Source organism: Myotis lucifugus, unplaced genomic scaffold (genome assembly GCF_000147115.1).
Source record: "Myotis lucifugus unplaced genomic scaffold, Myoluc2.0 scaffold_211, whole genome shotgun sequence".
NCBI lineage: Eukaryota > Metazoa > Chordata > Mammalia > Chiroptera > Vespertilionidae > Myotis > Myotis lucifugus.
Window position 1 is genome coordinate 1,558,866 of NW_005871259.1, and position 15,097 is coordinate 1,573,962.

General features: G+C 50.9%; 3 protein-coding genes across 5 annotated transcripts in view; 2 read left to right on the top strand and 1 right to left on the bottom strand.

Annotated features, from left to right (window-relative positions):
- Positions 1 to 3,913: 3,913 nt before the first annotated feature.
- GLMP (glycosylated lysosomal membrane protein) lies at positions 3,914 to 6,894 on the top strand. The gene is made up of 6 exons (XM_006097796.3): positions 3,914 to 4,084; positions 4,555 to 4,812; positions 5,013 to 5,213; positions 5,338 to 5,556; positions 6,024 to 6,280; positions 6,393 to 6,894. The coding sequence occupies exons 1-6, from the start codon at positions 3,968 to 3,970 to the stop codon at positions 6,556 to 6,558; spliced, it is 1,218 nt and encodes a 405-aa protein (XP_006097858.1). The 5' UTR covers positions 3,914 to 3,967; the 3' UTR covers positions 6,559 to 6,894.
- A 236-nt stretch (positions 6,895 to 7,130) lies between these two features.
- TMEM79 (transmembrane protein 79) lies at positions 7,131 to 13,167 on the bottom strand. Its single transcript, XM_014463534.2, is given in 5 exon segments — positions 7,131 to 8,170; positions 10,978 to 11,191; positions 11,464 to 11,542; positions 11,544 to 12,386; positions 13,054 to 13,167. Coding segments are annotated over 4 exon segments (1,185 nt in total). The 5' UTR covers positions 12,228 to 12,386; positions 13,054 to 13,167; the 3' UTR covers positions 7,131 to 7,962.
- A 1,418-nt stretch (positions 13,168 to 14,585) lies between these two features.
- Positions 14,586 to 15,097, top strand: part of SMG5 (SMG5, nonsense mediated mRNA decay factor) — a 25,403-nt gene continuing 24,891 nt past the window's right edge. For 2 of the 3 annotated variants that reach the window (XM_006097801.3, XM_014463536.2), the window contains exon 1: positions 14,586 to 14,813. In XM_006097801.3, the coding sequence (XP_006097863.1) occupies positions 14,740 to 14,813 (74 nt within the window). In that variant the 5' untranslated portion in view covers positions 14,586 to 14,739. The remainder of the gene's footprint in view (positions 14,814 to 15,097) is intronic. The other variant, XM_023761536.1, reaches the window with a different exon arrangement.

The following is a 15,097-nucleotide window of genomic DNA, read 5'->3' on the forward strand; positions in this document are numbered from 1 at the left end:
TCTCTGCCTTCTCCCAATGTTCTTCCTGATTCTGATCTATATTTTCACTTGTTGGCTTATTGTCAGGGCATGCTTTGTCAAGGTAGGACTACTTGCCCTCCCTGCTAGCAGAAACAAAATAACCTAAAACTCATTTTGTGCTTTGTTTTTATTTAAGATTTTTAAATTGACTTTTAAGGAGAGAGAGACAGAGAGAGAGAGAGAGAGAAACATTGATGTGAGAGCGAAATATCAATAGGCTGCCTCCTTCAGGCCCTTACCAGGGATTGAGCCCACAACCTGGGCATGTGTCCGGGTTTGCTTGGGAATTGAACTGGCAACTTTTTGGCGCACAGGATGACGCCCAACCAACAGCACATCAGCCAGGGCTGTGCTTTGTTTTTATCAAGGAAAAGAGTTGAGTAATGGCCCTGGGATGTGGGAGGCTAGGTAAGCCTAGCCTTTGATTTTTTTCAGTTCCTTCCTCTTGGCTATTGTGCCTTCCACCCTTTGGCCTTATAATGCATATAATTAGCCTTTATCTCATACTTCCTGACCACAGGATTTACTTTTATATTAAGTTGAATACTAGGTAGAATAATAGTCTGTCCTGTATAATAGACATGCTCTAGTCACTTCGCATATATTAACTAATCCTCACATGGATCCTATAGGATAGGTACTATCCCCCTTATTATGATGGGGAATCTAAAGCCATGGATAAAGAAGCTTGTCCAAGGGTCACACAGCTGGTAAGTGGCAGACCTAGACTTTCTGTGTAGGTAGTCTGGCTGTAGAAGCCGTGCTATTACAGCTGGCTATGCTGGCTGGATTGAGGTACAAGGTGGAAAATGGCTTGTAAGAGGGCTTCTGTTTATACCTAGTATTAGCTTCCTGCCTCGCCCAGTCTAAAGTCCTCACTCAGCCTTTCCTCATCTAGCCTACCTAACCGTTTGTTGAAATCCCTGCCTCTTGTGGTGTTAATAATTCCCTCGAGAGTTTTAAGACCTTAGGTCAATTCTCAAATAACTAAAAAAGATCTTGAAGAAATAGTTCTCATAAGACCTGCTAAATTAATAGAGGAAGGAAGCTAGTCACACTGTGTGGATTCTTTTTTTCCCATTTGTCCCTTACTCTTCTAGGTCTATTCTGGTTTCAACTCTTAACAGTTAAGCACTTAGATAACTGTACATGGCAATCTTTCCTTTAAGTATCTCCTGAACCTATGGCAATCCCTTCTGGTATGTTAGATCAATCTGTACTCTTCTGTCTGTCAAAGCCCCCTCGTGCTGTTCAAAGCCTAAATTTAACATAGTGATTAAATTTTGCCATCTCTTTGCTCATGGTACTTCCTACTGTCAAACTCCTAGATTCTATTTCCCTAATATAAAAGCAGTATCTTTTGGGTGGTGGAGAGACTTGAATTCCTGACTACTAAATCCTCGGTCTTAAGCCCAGACTTGTTTTTACTCTCCCCTATCAGGTCCTAGAGTTGATACCTCAGGATACAAGTACTACTTTTTTCCCAAGAAAAATGAAAGTTTTTGAGGAAATGAGTTCATCTTAGAGTAGCCACTTGGGGAATGAAATGAAATTGGATCCCTACTTTATTCATTACAGCAAAATTAATTCTGGGCCGCTGAAATACTTGAATATAAGAAAGTGAAACTATAAGAATACTAGAAGAAAACATGATTTTTAAATGTACCAGAGTGCCCAGCCAGTGGTTGAGTGTCGACCTATAACCAGGAGGTCACAGTTTGATTCCCGGTCAAGGCACATTCCTGGGTTGCAGGCTTGATCCCCAGTAGAGGGCGTGCAGGAGGCAGCCGATCAATGATTGTCGCTCATCATTGATGTGTCTGTCTCCCTTTCTGAAATCAATAAAAATATATTTTAAAAATTTTTGTATAGCAAAAGACAAATGGGAGAGGGAGGATGTTTCAACAATACAAGAGTTGATTTCCTGAAACAGCTTTTAGGACTTGGAAGTCCTGTGTGGTTCATTGGTTGGGCTCGTCCTATGCACCTGTGCACTGACAAGTTGGTTCGATTTCTGGTCAGGGCACATGCCCAGGTTGTGGGTTCAATCCCCGCTAGGTGGCATGCAGCAGGCAGCCAATTGGTATTTTGCTTTCACATTGATGTTTTTTTCTTCTCCTCCCGTCTCTCTAAAAAATCAATAATAAAAAAAAAAGATAGGACCTGTAGAAAAATAGGCAAAGGGTGTAAATAGCTCCAGAAAAGCAAAAATAAATTACTGTAAAACATGATATGCTCAACCTTATTTATAAGGGAAGTGCAAATTAAGTTTGATAAACACTTGCAAGGATGTGGGGAAATGGGCCTTCAACTCATGGTTTGAGCAGCAATTGATAAGCCTCATAGGGCAGTTGACCTGGCAATTCCATTCCTCGGTGTTTACCATATGGATTTGGTTACAAATATATATATGAAATGCTGCCCTGGCCGGGTGCTCAGTTGGTTAGAGCATCATCCCAAAACGCCAAGGTTGCAGGTTTGATCCCTGATCAGGACACATACAAGAATCAACCAAAGAGCCCTGGCTGGTTTGGTTTAGTGGTTAGAGCATCAGACTATGGACTGAAGGGTCCTGGGTTTGATTCCAGTCAAGAGTACATGCCCAGGTTGCAGGCTTGATCCCCAGTAAGGGGCGTAAAGGAGGCGGTTGATCAATGATTCTCTCTCATCATTGATGTTTCTATCTCCCCTCTCCCTTCCTCTCTGAAATCAATAAAAGTATATTTTTAAAAGAATCAACCAAAGAATGCATCAGTAAGTGGAATAATAAATCGTTTTTTTCAAATCAATAAACTTAAAAATTATATTAAAAATATATATGAAACATTACATACAGAGATAATCCTTTCAGCATTGTTAGCCATTGCAAAATGTTGGAACTATGAAGGTTCTGGCTAAATATATCCATGCAACATCCTCCTGCAGTGAAACACTTCTATGGCGAGTAAGACAGCTCCAAGTGCACTGATACTGAACAGTGTTCAGTGTACAAGTGAAAATTGCAAAACGGTGGATGCTATTGTATGGTATTTTACACGTGTACCTGATGTATTATATACTATCTTTGGAAGGACACAAACTGGTAATAGTTGTCTCAAGGAAGAAACCAAGTTGCTAGGGAATAGGGGTGATACCCTGTGGTACCTTGAGAATTTTGTACCATATGCATTTATTATTAGTGAAAATAATTTTAAGATTAAGCAAAAAAAAAAAAAACCCAAGCACAACACAAAGTACATTCATTCAGCTGGACATGACAATGTTTTGCTCTCATACCCTATTTTCAGAGTTATCTTTTTTTCTTTAATTCCACCTGGGGGCTCAATAAATAGTAATTGACAAAAAGAACCTTCTAGAATGTGCTGTCTTCCCCACAGAATTCTTTCAAATTCCTCTCTGTGCCTTCTATACTAGAGTCATTTTGGGGGATCTCATTTGGATCTTGAATCTAGACATCATGCCCACTTTTAGGTAACTGTTCAGTGGGACCAGTTGGGTAGGAGAGGTCAGGAATATGTCGACCTGTCTAGTCTGAGATGTCTTTCTTGCCAACCCAGTTGGGAATAACAAATTTCTAACCATTCTGAGTCTATGATCCAGTGGTTCTCAACCTTCTGGCCCTTTAAATACAGTTCCTCATGTTGTGATCCAACCATAAAATTATCGTTGCTACTTCGTAACTGTAATGTTGCTACTGTTATGAATCGTAATGTAAATAAATATCTGATATGCAGGATGGTCTTAGGCGACCCCTGTGAAAGGGTCGTTCGACCGCCAAAGGGGTCGCGACCCACAGGTTGAGGAAACCGCTGGCTCACTCAGGCCTAGAGCTGGGTTAAGTGCAGCGGTCTCTTTAAGAACTGGTGTGATGGCTCCGCCCTTTAAAGAGATCAGCTGAGTCTCGGTCACGTGACTCGTGTCTTCCGTCCTCTGAAGCTGGGGCTGCATGTGCAGCTGTGAGGAGCCCCGCTGGGGTTGGGGGCATTGTGCCCCCGGCCCCATTCTGCTCCTGAGTCTTCTGTTGGCAGCTCCGTTTGGCCTGCTGGGGGAGGAGACCCGCCAGGTGAGGGGCTAGAGCAGTAGAGGTTTCAGGAAATGCTAGGCTTGAAGGGCGGTTGGAATCCAGGGCAATCAAGGGGTGGAGGGTGGACGGGGGAGGGTGGTTGCATAGAGAAGAGTTCTTTAACTCGGGGTTGGGGCCTGCCGTGGAGCTGGGCGGGTATGAGGGCTTCCTGTCTTGGGAAGTCTGGATCCTGACTCAGCCCTGAGTAACCCCGGTCCAGGCAATGTTATTTTTTTCTTCCTCCTCTTAGATCTATGCGCTGATCTCTTAACCAGTCAGAGCAGTTCTGGCTCTTCCGCCCTCTCCTTTACCCCTCCTCTGCCCCTACACCAAGATTCCCATACCTCCCACACGAACTTCTCTCCTAGGCCCCACCTGTCCCCAGCATTTTCCAAGTCCCCAAGCTTCTCCTTTGCCCCGTGTCTCTCCCTAATCCTGCTCTCTTGACCTTCCATTACTCCATGTTCCAGGTGACTCTGGAGGTCATCCCTGACTCGATGGGGCTCCCCCAAAACCTGCTTCATATCCGAGCAGTGGGCACCAATTCCACGTTGCACTATGTGTGGAGCAGCCTCGGGCCTCCAGCGGTGCTGCTGGTGGCCACCAATACCCCCCACAGCAACCTGAGTGTCAACTGGAGCCGCTTGCTCTCCCCTGAGCCTGATGGGGCCCTGATGGTGCTTCCCAAAGACAGCATCCAGTTTTCTTCTGCCCTTGTCTTTACCAGGGTGAGGAGGTTGGGGAGAACCAAGGGAAAGAGGAGAGGGCTCATCAAATTAGAGGAAGAAACTGAAGCCTGGGTGGGTGAAGTAGAGTCAGGTGTGAGAGCCTGAGCATGGGGTCCAGTGAGTGGTGATGGTGGTGGTGGGGTGATTCAGGAGAAAGCTGGACTCAGACAAGCCCAGTCCTGTCCCACCCCACCCACCAGCTGTTTGAGTTTGACAGCACCAACACGTCCGATGTGGCAGCAGAGCCTCCAGGAAAACCGTACCCCCCGTACTCTTTGGCCGAGTTCTCCTGGAACAACATCAGTGACTCACTGGATCCTGCCACCCTGAGTGCCACATTTCGAGGCCACCCCAATCAGGACCCCACCCGGGCTTTTGCCAATGGCAGCCTGGCCTTCAGGGTAAGGGCATGGGAACCAGAAGAACGCAAAAGGCTGAGTTATGAGGGTGGGAGTTAATGATGGGGGTGGCCTTCAAGGACAGGCATCCATCTGCTCCCCCCCCCCCATGCTTCCTCCATCCCAGGTGCAGGCCTTCTCCAGATCCGGCCGACCAGCCCAACCACCTCGCCTCCTGCACACGATGGACACCTGCCAGCTAGAGGTGGCCCTGGTTGGGGCCTCTCCCCGAGGAAACCGCTCCCTTTTTGGGCTGGAGGTAGCCACCTTGGGCCAGGGCCCTGACTGCCCCTCAATGCAGGAGCAGCACTCCATCGACGATGAATATGCACCTGCTGTCTTCCAGGTCAGGCTTCCAGTGGAGAGACAGATGAGTGGGTGAATGTAGATGGAACCCCTGTTAGGACCTCAGACAATCATTCAACCATTTACTATTTAGCAACACTTTATCAGCTCCGATAAGTACTGGGCACCATGCTAATGAATTTGGCCCAGTCTCTGCCCTCAGTGGGGAAGACAGAAGACAGGCAGTGCAGTGTGCCTCAGTGCTCTGGCAAGGGGGATGTGCAAGGCCTAGGGGCGCAGAGGAGGGAGCTGAGTGCAGGCTTGCAAAGAGCCAGTGTTCATCCAGTCCACCTCCCCTCTCTATAGAGTGAGATTGAGGTCCCAGTGCAAACAGCCTGTGCGTTCTAGAACCAGGCCTAGGACTCAGGACGACTAGTGACAGATGAAGTCTGAGAAAGGCTGGGGGTAACAGAAGGGTCAGGCGGAGGTTGGTCCTCTTCACTCTGCACTGTCTGCCTTTCTCCCCAGTTGGACCAGCTGCTATGGGGCTCTCTCCCATCAGGCTTTGTGCAGTGGCGACCAGTGGCTTTCTCCCAGAAGCAGGGGGGCCGAGAATCAGCCCTTCCCTGCCAAGCTTCCCCTCTTCATCCCACCTTGGCATACCCTCTCCCCCAGTCACCCATTGTCCGAGCCTTCTTTGGATCCCACAACAACTTCTGTGCCTTCAATCTGACATTTGGGGCGTCTACAGGCCCTGGCTACTGGGACCAACACTACCTCAGCTGGTGAGTCAGGTCCTGGGCCAAGGGACCGGGAAGTTGAAGTGGAGGAGGCCTGGGCCTCTTAGCCTCCCCTCCTAAGCCTGCTCACCTCTTTTTTTCACTCTGCTTGCTCTAGGTCGATGCTCCTTGGTGTGGGTACCCCTCCAGTGGATGCCTTTTCCCCCCTAGTCCTAGGCATCATGGCCGTGGCCCTGGGTGCTCCAGGATTCATGCTGCTTGCAGGAGGCCTGTTTCTGCTGCTGGGCCCCAAGAGGTACTCAGAATATCAGCCCATAAATTGAGGCCCGCTCTCTAGACGGAAGGACATTACTGGACCTGCCGTGCTGTGTCTCAAACCTCTGCAGGTTTGAGGGTCAGTGTTCCCAGCCAGCTACTCCTTTCTCCCATCTTGCTTTTCTGAAGAACATGAGACTAGCCTCAACTCCTGGGAACCACCTTCATACTCTGGAGAGGGACCGGGACCAGGGTTATTGCTAGAGGGAGGGTGCCCTTCTTTGGAGCCTACCCACCCCTCCAGCCCCCATTTCTCTTGGATAGGACTCAGAGGCGAAAAGGAAAGGCTGGCTGACTGGTTGCTGCTTTGCGGGCTTGAAATAGACTTATTTTTTTCCACAGGACTGGTCTCTCTGTGTGAATGTTGTTGGGTTGGTTCCAGGGAATGAGAGGGCTAAGCGATGGGCGTGGAAGGCAGGTGTCTGTGAATTGGCCCCGTTTTCTCACCAGGTCTGGTTCTCTCTCGAGGTTCCTGCCAGCCACTCTCCATCATGTGGAACAGGGAGGTTTCTGATTCAGTATGACTCAAACAAGGAAGGGACACTTGAGAATAGGGTGCAAACACAAAGAAAGAGCCCAGTAAGACTGTGGTAGGCATTTATTGTTTCACCCCCCCCCCCCACACACACACACACATTCACACGGGGTTAACACCAGCCATTGTGCCTTCCAACCACGCCCCAGCCACCACATGCATGGACATGGATGGACACACACACACACACACACACACACATCTCTTGGGAGGCAGGCTTCCCTGTCTGCTCCTCTCTTCTGGGCAGTTTGGAAGTGGGAAGTTACAGGGGCCTAGTTGGTCGGAAGACAGGAGGCAGCAGCTCTGCTGGGGCAGCTGTAATGGTCTTGACTGAGACTAAAGGGCTTGTGAGGGCCAGTCATGGAGGGTTCTCAACGCAGGCCCCAGGATGGTTTTACCCAGCGTGCAAGTCCCATTTGATCTGATGCCCAGCCTTTATCTCTAGGCAAGAGCAGTGTTTCCAGTCTCCTTGAGGCCCTCTGCTTAGAAAGCTGGCACAGAAATGGTCAGCGTTTTGGCTGTGGCTCTGCCCACTGCCTCACAGGAGGCCAGAGAGTGGAAGAGTTCAGCAGTGGTGGGCGCTAGTGGCTGTGGAGGGAGGCAGGCCACTCAGGGAGGCTGCCCCTGGTCTTGGCCCTGTTCCCTCAGCATCCTTAAGAAACATAACTGTCCACCTCTCCCTGAAAGAAAACATCTGGTCTACCTCCCTCCCTCATGCCTATCCTGGGCTTCAAAGGTGAAGGCCAGCCCCGACACGGGGAGAGCTGAAGGGGCGGGGGTCAGTCAATCCAAGCTCTGATTGGATGGGACCCTGTTGGGTCAGAGCGGGATTCATCTCACCAAGGTACCCAGGCTGGGGCAAGAGGTCAGAACTGTTTCAGCCCCAGGGGCGGGGCCTGTAGTCCGAGCGGGCATAGTCGGGGTAGTCCAGGCGGCTCTCGGTGGCAGTGAACATGCGCTCAGGCTCCACCACGAACATGTAGTAGAGGTTCCACACTAGCATGGACAGCAGGGGCAGGAATGTCAGGCCGTAGCCAAAGCCACGGAAGGAGCGGCCGATGGCAAAGGTCAGCCAGTATATCAACCTGCCAGGGCGAGAAGAGAGAACAGACAGGGAGGGAGGTAGATGGGTTGGTGGGTGTGACTGATGCTTCTAAAGACAGTAAATGTTTATGTACAATGTGCCAGGCGCAATGCTAGTTACTCAAGGGGCACTATTCCCGATAAAATTCCCGATAGCTCTATGAGGTGAGTTTATTATTTCCCTCCCTCTTTTGTTTTTCAAATTTTAATTAAAAATTTTTGTAGGCAGTATACAGTCACATGGTTCAAAATTCAAAGGTACTAATGCATGTATTAAATATCTTCCTCCCTCTACTGATCCCTGCCACCCTTTTGGTTCTCTTTCCTCCCCTCCCTAATCCCACTCCTACCCCAGGCACCCAATATTATGGTTTCTTGTATAAAAAGTGATTTTTTTTATGCATGTATGAACAAAAAGATCTGTTTTCCTCCCCACCCCCTTTTGCAGTTTGGGAGCATATTATTTAGACTGTTCTGCACATTGACTTTTCCCCCCGATTTATATATCTTGGCAATTATTTTTATCGGTATATAGACAGTTTCCTCATTATTTTACAGCGGTACCTTCCATTGTATTTATTTCCCCATTTGCAGATGAAGAAACTAAGATTCCAAAGGGGTTAAGTAAGACTGATCCAAGGTCAAGGTCACATATGTGGGAACTAGTAAAACTGTGATTTGATCCCAAGCCTGTTCATTACCCTTCCTCCCGCCATCTCAGAGAGCCAGAGGAAGAGTAAGGAAGGCAGCTTCCAGAGGGCTTGAAGCCCAGAGGATGGATAAGCCACAACCAAAGTTCTCTTGGAATATCCACTAAGAATACATACCCCTCCATAGGGGAGGAGAGCAGCTTCCTCTTAATATATAAAGGACAACTTACTATCAAGTGGATGTGCCTCCATGTTTAAACCTGTTAAATAGAGGGAAGAGTAACCACTGCTTCTCTACTGCACCAGGCGGCAACTTGTTATAATAGTAAAAGTTCACATTTAGCAAGCCCTTGCCAAGTGCCAGGCTACTGTACACACTCTACGTGAATTAACTTATTTAATCCTCACAACAACTTTATCTTATAGATGAAATGGATGATGAAAGTAGATACAGCCTGGCCAGTGTGGCTCAATGGTTGATCATCAACCTATGAACCAGGAGGTCATGGTTCAATTCCTGGTCAGGGCACATGCCTGGGTTGCAGGCTCAGCCCCTCGTAGGGGGCGTGCAGGAGGCAGCCAATCAATGATTCTCATCATTGATGTTTCTATTTCTCCCGCTCCCTTCCTCTCTGAAATCAATTTTAAATATATATATATATAATTTTGTTTTTTTTCTCCCCCAAGAAAATAAAGAAGCTGAGAATAGCCCTGGCTGGATGGGTCCGTTGGTTGGAGCTTCATCCCCCCTGCACCAAAAGGCTGTGGGTTCGATTCCTGGTCAGGGCACATATCTTTGTTGCATGTTTGATCCCCAGTTGGAGCACCTACAGGAGGCAACAGATCAATGTTTCTCTCTCACATTGATGTCTGTCTGTCTGTCACACCCCCCTCTCCCGTCCTTCCTCTCTCTAAAGTCAATAAAAACATATCCTCAGGTGAAGATTTAAAAAAAAAATGCTTCAGTTACTTGCCTGTGGTAGAAAAGAAAGGACCTTGGATGAGGGAGGGAAGGGACCTGGATTCTAGTCCTGACACTTGCGCTGACTGACCTGAGCGACTCTTCTCCCCCAATCTGTCGTGATTTCCTCTGTATAAAATGGGTCAGGTGGACCAGACTTCTTCAGCTCCCTGATGATTCTTACGGCTAAACCAACTTGTAATGAAACCAGCATTCCCCGAGAGGGAGATGGGAACTGGAGTTATATGAGCGGGAACGTTTATCTTGGGAAACATCTACTGGGAGAAAATGCAGGGCTGTGTGATGGGACAGAGGACCACTAGACGACATCAGAAGTAACAGGAAGACAACTTTTAGCTCAATAGGAAGAGTGTTGTAGCAGTTAAATCAATCTGGATTCGTATATTGAAAGTGACAAAAGGAAATGTGTTAGAGAAAAAAATGTAAAGACAAATTCAAAGGTACCTTCTGGGTTAACAGTAGTTCACATGAAAGCACCTTTAAGGATTTCAGGTGGCTGTAAATTATAAATGAGAGCAATGAGGCTGCCATGAGAACTAATGTGGCCTTGGTTGGTATGAACAGAACAATACCCTGGACCAGGCCTCCCCACCCCATAGGACAAGTAGGAGAATTTCCTCCCCAGAGGGAAGGACTCAGGACAGTGAAGAAATCAGGGTCACTTAGCAAGTAAACACTAGGGGAGCAGGCTGTTATCAAATATCCAGATTTACCCCAGGCAATTCCAGAGATCAGAGCCAGGGCAGCAGTTTTGAGCACAATATAAGGAACTTTGTAAAAATTAGGACCTTTGAAAAACGAAACAGACTGCCTTATAGAGCACTGAGCCCTTGGTTATAGGGGGTGTTCAACTAGAGGCCAACGGCTACCTGCCCAGAGCGGCACAGGAGTGGCTGCAGTGCGTGGAGGTTGGTGTCTGTGACACCGGGAGCCCGTTCCGTCCTAGATGGCATAAGCGCCTCTGAAATCAACTTCTTGTGAGAAGACATACGAGCTGCTCCCCCAGGGGAGGCAAGTTGCAAGGGAGAAAGTGGACTCGCCTTTCCGGGGCACACATTTGGGCTGATGCAGGATCCAGAAAGCTAAGCTCCCTGTCCCTGAATGGCTCCAGACATTCAGACCCGGGCCCCTCTAGCACCATCACCTGCCCCGTGCCCTGCCCTCCGCCCCAACTCACCGGGAGACGGCGAAGAGGCCAGTGAGCAGAGGGAGCAGCTTGAGGGTGTCTTGGGGCAGGTAGGTGGACAGCACAGCCAGGTTGAAGAAGTAGAGGATGAAGAGCTGGACCGACTGGGCCACGTACTGCCGGTGGATCTCCACCTCCCGCCGAGGCTCCTCAAACGGTCGCAGGGAGGAGAAGCACAGCAGGCTGAGCCCGTACACCAGGAGCCCTGGGCAGGGGCGCGGGTGGGTGGAGAACACGGGGTCAGGATCGAACAGGAGACAGGAAGCAGGGCAGGGTTTGTAGTGGAGAGCTCAAGGTCATGGGCTCTCCAGAGGGGGACTCAGGGGGTCCTGGGAGGGGACAGGCACACAGGGTGGCAGGGTGTGCGAGGCCTGAGGGTCCAGGCTGAGTGAAGGAAAACCCCTGCTCCCCAAGCCGGGCAGGCCCTGACCTCAAGTGCATTCCCAGACGCCCCCTCCTCACAGGGCCCCAGCTCACCCAGCACGATGGGGAAGGTGGCGAAGACCCCGCAGCGCAGTGTGTAGACAAGGCGGGAGCTCATGGTGGGCAGCCGGGGGGGCATCGAAGGGCAGGAAGGTGTAGGCCCCATACAGCAGGCAGGGGAAGAGAAGGAGAGCGGCTCCCACCCGAAGGCCCACAGCCTTCAAGCTCTCATGGCCCCCACAGCTCCCGCAGCTCCCACAGGGGTGGCCCGGCGGCCTCGCCACAACCTCAGCCCACTTGCGCTCACAGGGCTCCGGGTGGACGGTGCGGGTGGGCAGGAAGGCCCGGCGGCGCTCGCCCTCGCCCGCCTCACAGCGCACAGCAAGGTCCTCCTGGGGCCGTCGCTCAATGCACTGTAGGTCGATGGGCACGAAGGCCCGGGCTGCCTTCTCAGGCAGCAGGTTGGCATCATCTTCAGGCAACTCCTCTAGTTTGCTGAGTGGCTCCAACTCGAGGGGCTCGGGCTCAATGTCCCGCCAACCAGGGGGATCTGGGAACAGGGCACTGGGCGGGGGGCCAGTCCCCCAGGGCAGGGTGGCAGCCTCGCTTACTGTGCTGTCTAGACCATCTCTAGTCCCCTCTTTAGCTGCGGGAGACCCAGCTGAAGACTCCACTCTCGAGGACTCGGCACCAGGGGACTGTGCCCCATCTTCCCCTTCCGGCTGCCTGCCATTGGGGACCAAGGCCTGGGGTGGGCTCTTCTCCGGGGCCTCGGGACTCTTCACTTCCAGCAGCTTCAGGGTTTCGGGTTCTGTCATCCTGGGGCCTCAGTTCTGGCGTCTACCCCGAGGTCATGTCACTGCGGAGGGCAGCAGGAGAGCTCTGTCAGCAGCTCTGTCCTCTGGCCTTAGGACGGATTGATAGAACTGGAACGCTCCAGGGCAGCTGGCCTCATGGGCTGTAGCCCCTTTGGGGACCTTAAGAAGAACATGGTACAGAGGAAAGTGTTGAAAGAGAGGGAGGAGGGAGGGAAGTGAGCAGCTGAAATGGAAGAACTCTTGACATTAAATTCAATCCAGCAGGAAAGGGTGAGTCAGGGGGCACAGGCCCTGTCAGCTGTGGCCTCAGCCAGTCCCCACCCATGCCTTCTACCGCCTCCACCAAAACCCCCGGGGTCATTGCCACCCTAATGCAGGAATGGGAGGAAGAGGAGGTGCCTAGAATTTTGTTAAGAGTTTCCCTTCCCACTAAGGGTCTCCTTGTGGACAGAGAGGCTGCCCCTTCACTTTCAAACCTCCCCTTCTCCTGTAGATACCCACTTGGAACTCTCCTGGCACCTGATACCAGGGATTTGCCAACAAATCTGTCCCAAGGAACTGGCAGTAGCAGCGTTCCCTATTCTTTCGTCTCCAGTCTGGGCACTTGGACAATTTCTAAACTCCTCACTAGCGTACCTCATCCATTGTACGTCTGTGCATTCTGATTTCTAGGTCCAATCATGGCTGTTTTCTATGCCTCTTCCGTCTTTCTCCTCTCCCCGCCGTCCGCCCTCTATCTCACTGCTTCTTGGTGGGGCTGATCCCTCCCTCCACCTCCTCGAGGGCCTCCTACCCCTTGCCATTTGGACCCATGACACCCTCTTACTTTCAACCTGGAGAGACGTGGAGGGTCCCCAGCTTCTGAGAAAGAGCTGCCAGCTCCTGCTGGCTCTGCAAGTATTCCTTTCCCTCCCTCCCTTTACCTGTGTCTCCAAACCAGTCTGACCAGAGCAGGTGGGGCCCAGATTAAAGGGGCAGGCCCCGCCCCGTTGAATCGGCCGACAGAAAAAGCATTAGAGGAGCACGTCATTCTTTCTGAAAGTGGGGGTGCAGCTGGGCATAGAAATAAGAGTGTGTTCCAGGCAAACAGGACATGTAGGCGCTCCCAGCTCAGCAAAGCAGAGGGGGACCATTGGGTATTGCATCAAAGGGTGCTTGGAGTAGGGAACACCCAGAAAAGAGCTGGAATTTGTACACTTATTCATTCAATATTTATTGAGCACCTATTATTAACGACGCTATTCTAGGCACAGACAGGTAAGAGAACAAGATGACAGGCAAGGTCTCTGCTCTTGAGGAGCTTGTTCTACTGGGGTAACAGATAATAAAGAAGTCTAGCAGCTAAGTCAATAAGACAATCTCAGTAGGGAAAACCTCTTTGCCAAGGTGCCATGTGAGCAGAGGCCTGAAGGGAATTGAGAAGTATGAATGTTCCAGGCAGAGGAACAGAAAGTGAAAGACCAATGAGTGGGAAAGACTTAGGCTGTTTCAGGAACAGAAAGAAGGTCAATGATTGGAACAGGATCATATTGGTCGAGGGGGAATTTGTTCCCATAACAACATGTGCACAGCTTTCTCGCCCCCTCTCCCCCCAATCCCAATCCCTTGTTTTTTAAGCTTAGGTTTAAGGTCAAGAAAGCAATAGGAATCCAACTTAGTCTTTCCAGTGTAGGGACCAGGGAGCAGAATCATGGGGGAGTGGCCTAGCCTTCCTGTGGAACCTCACCTCTAAAGTCATTTGAGCTTTGGGAGGGAGGGTGTCTGCGTTGCCCATCTTTGTGTCTCCAGACCCGGCTTTGTGGCTGGAAAACGGCGGGTGTGCAATAAATGTTTGGGCTGGAAATGTTTGGGAGGGAAAGTTGGAGGGCCGAGGCACTTACAGAAGGTTCATGTCTTGGAAAGCCTTACTCTTATGTTCGGCTCTTTACAAGAACACTTTCACATACACTTCTGTTGTTTGTTTAAATAACAGAAAAAAGAGAGATCTGGAATCACTCTACCCAGTAATCTGAAAGAGACTTGGTTCAACTGGTCGGGGTGGGTGGAGGAGCAGAAGGATGGACTAAATAACCTCTGTAGGGACGAGGCAAAGTCAGCTCCTAGCCAGCTCCTAGCATGAGCCCATCCGCCCCATCCGGCTTGGTTTCAGCCCACTGGCTGGGTCCACTGTCCGTTTTCTGGTAGCGTTGTCAATAAAGTTTTTCTTCAGGGCTTGAAGAAGCCGGAAAAAGGTTAAGCTGCCGCTGCCCAGAGTTAGTTCGGGCAACTTCCCGGGAGGGAAAACGAGTATCGCGAGATTTGGCAGCCGTCGGTCACTGGCCCGCAAAGGTGCAGACGATATCGCGAGATTTGCCAGGCGGAGGAGGAGGGGCTGTCGCGGGCAGCCGCCTTACAGCGATGGCGGCCGAGCAGGGCCGGCCGTGGTGGCGGCTACGGTCGGAGACTGCAGTTGTGGCTGTAGCGGTGGGCGGCGGGAGCCTGTGACCGGGAACCATCTCCGGATCCGGGCACCATGAGCCAAGGCCCCGCCGCAGGGGAGAGCAGCGAACCCGAAGCAAAAGTCCTTCACACTAAGCGGCTTTACCGGTGAGAGGGGCCGGGGCGTGCGTGCACCTGCGGAGGGAAGTAGGGGACAGCGAGGGGTGGGGCCTCCGGGCGGGCGGACCCCGGGTGCGGGACTAGGGTGCGGGCGGTAGAGGAGGGTGCAGTTTTGGAGGGAGCTGGGGGCGGGGGCGGGGCCCCGTAGCCCGGGATGGAGCTGGAAGCGGGAATTGGGTGGGTGGGAGGTTTGGATGGAAGCACGTGGAGGGAATCCCCTACGCGGGGCGCTGGTGAGGCCCGGGGGCGGGCTCCGAGCCTTGCGGATTTGG

Excerpts from the sequence above, each read along its gene's own strand:
- GLMP (XM_006097796.3), top strand. The coding sequence starts at position 3,968 with ATGTGCAGCTGTGAGGAGCCCCGCTGGGGTTGGGGGCATTGTGCCCCC. Across the intron at positions 4,813-5,012 it reads CTGCCCTTGTCTTTACCAGG|CTGTTTGAGTTTGACAGCAC; the intron begins GTGAGGAGGTTG and ends CCCACCCACCAG. Across the intron at positions 6,281-6,392 it reads GACCAACACTACCTCAGCTG|GTCGATGCTCCTTGGTGTGG; the intron begins GTGAGTCAGGTC and ends TGCTTGCTCTAG.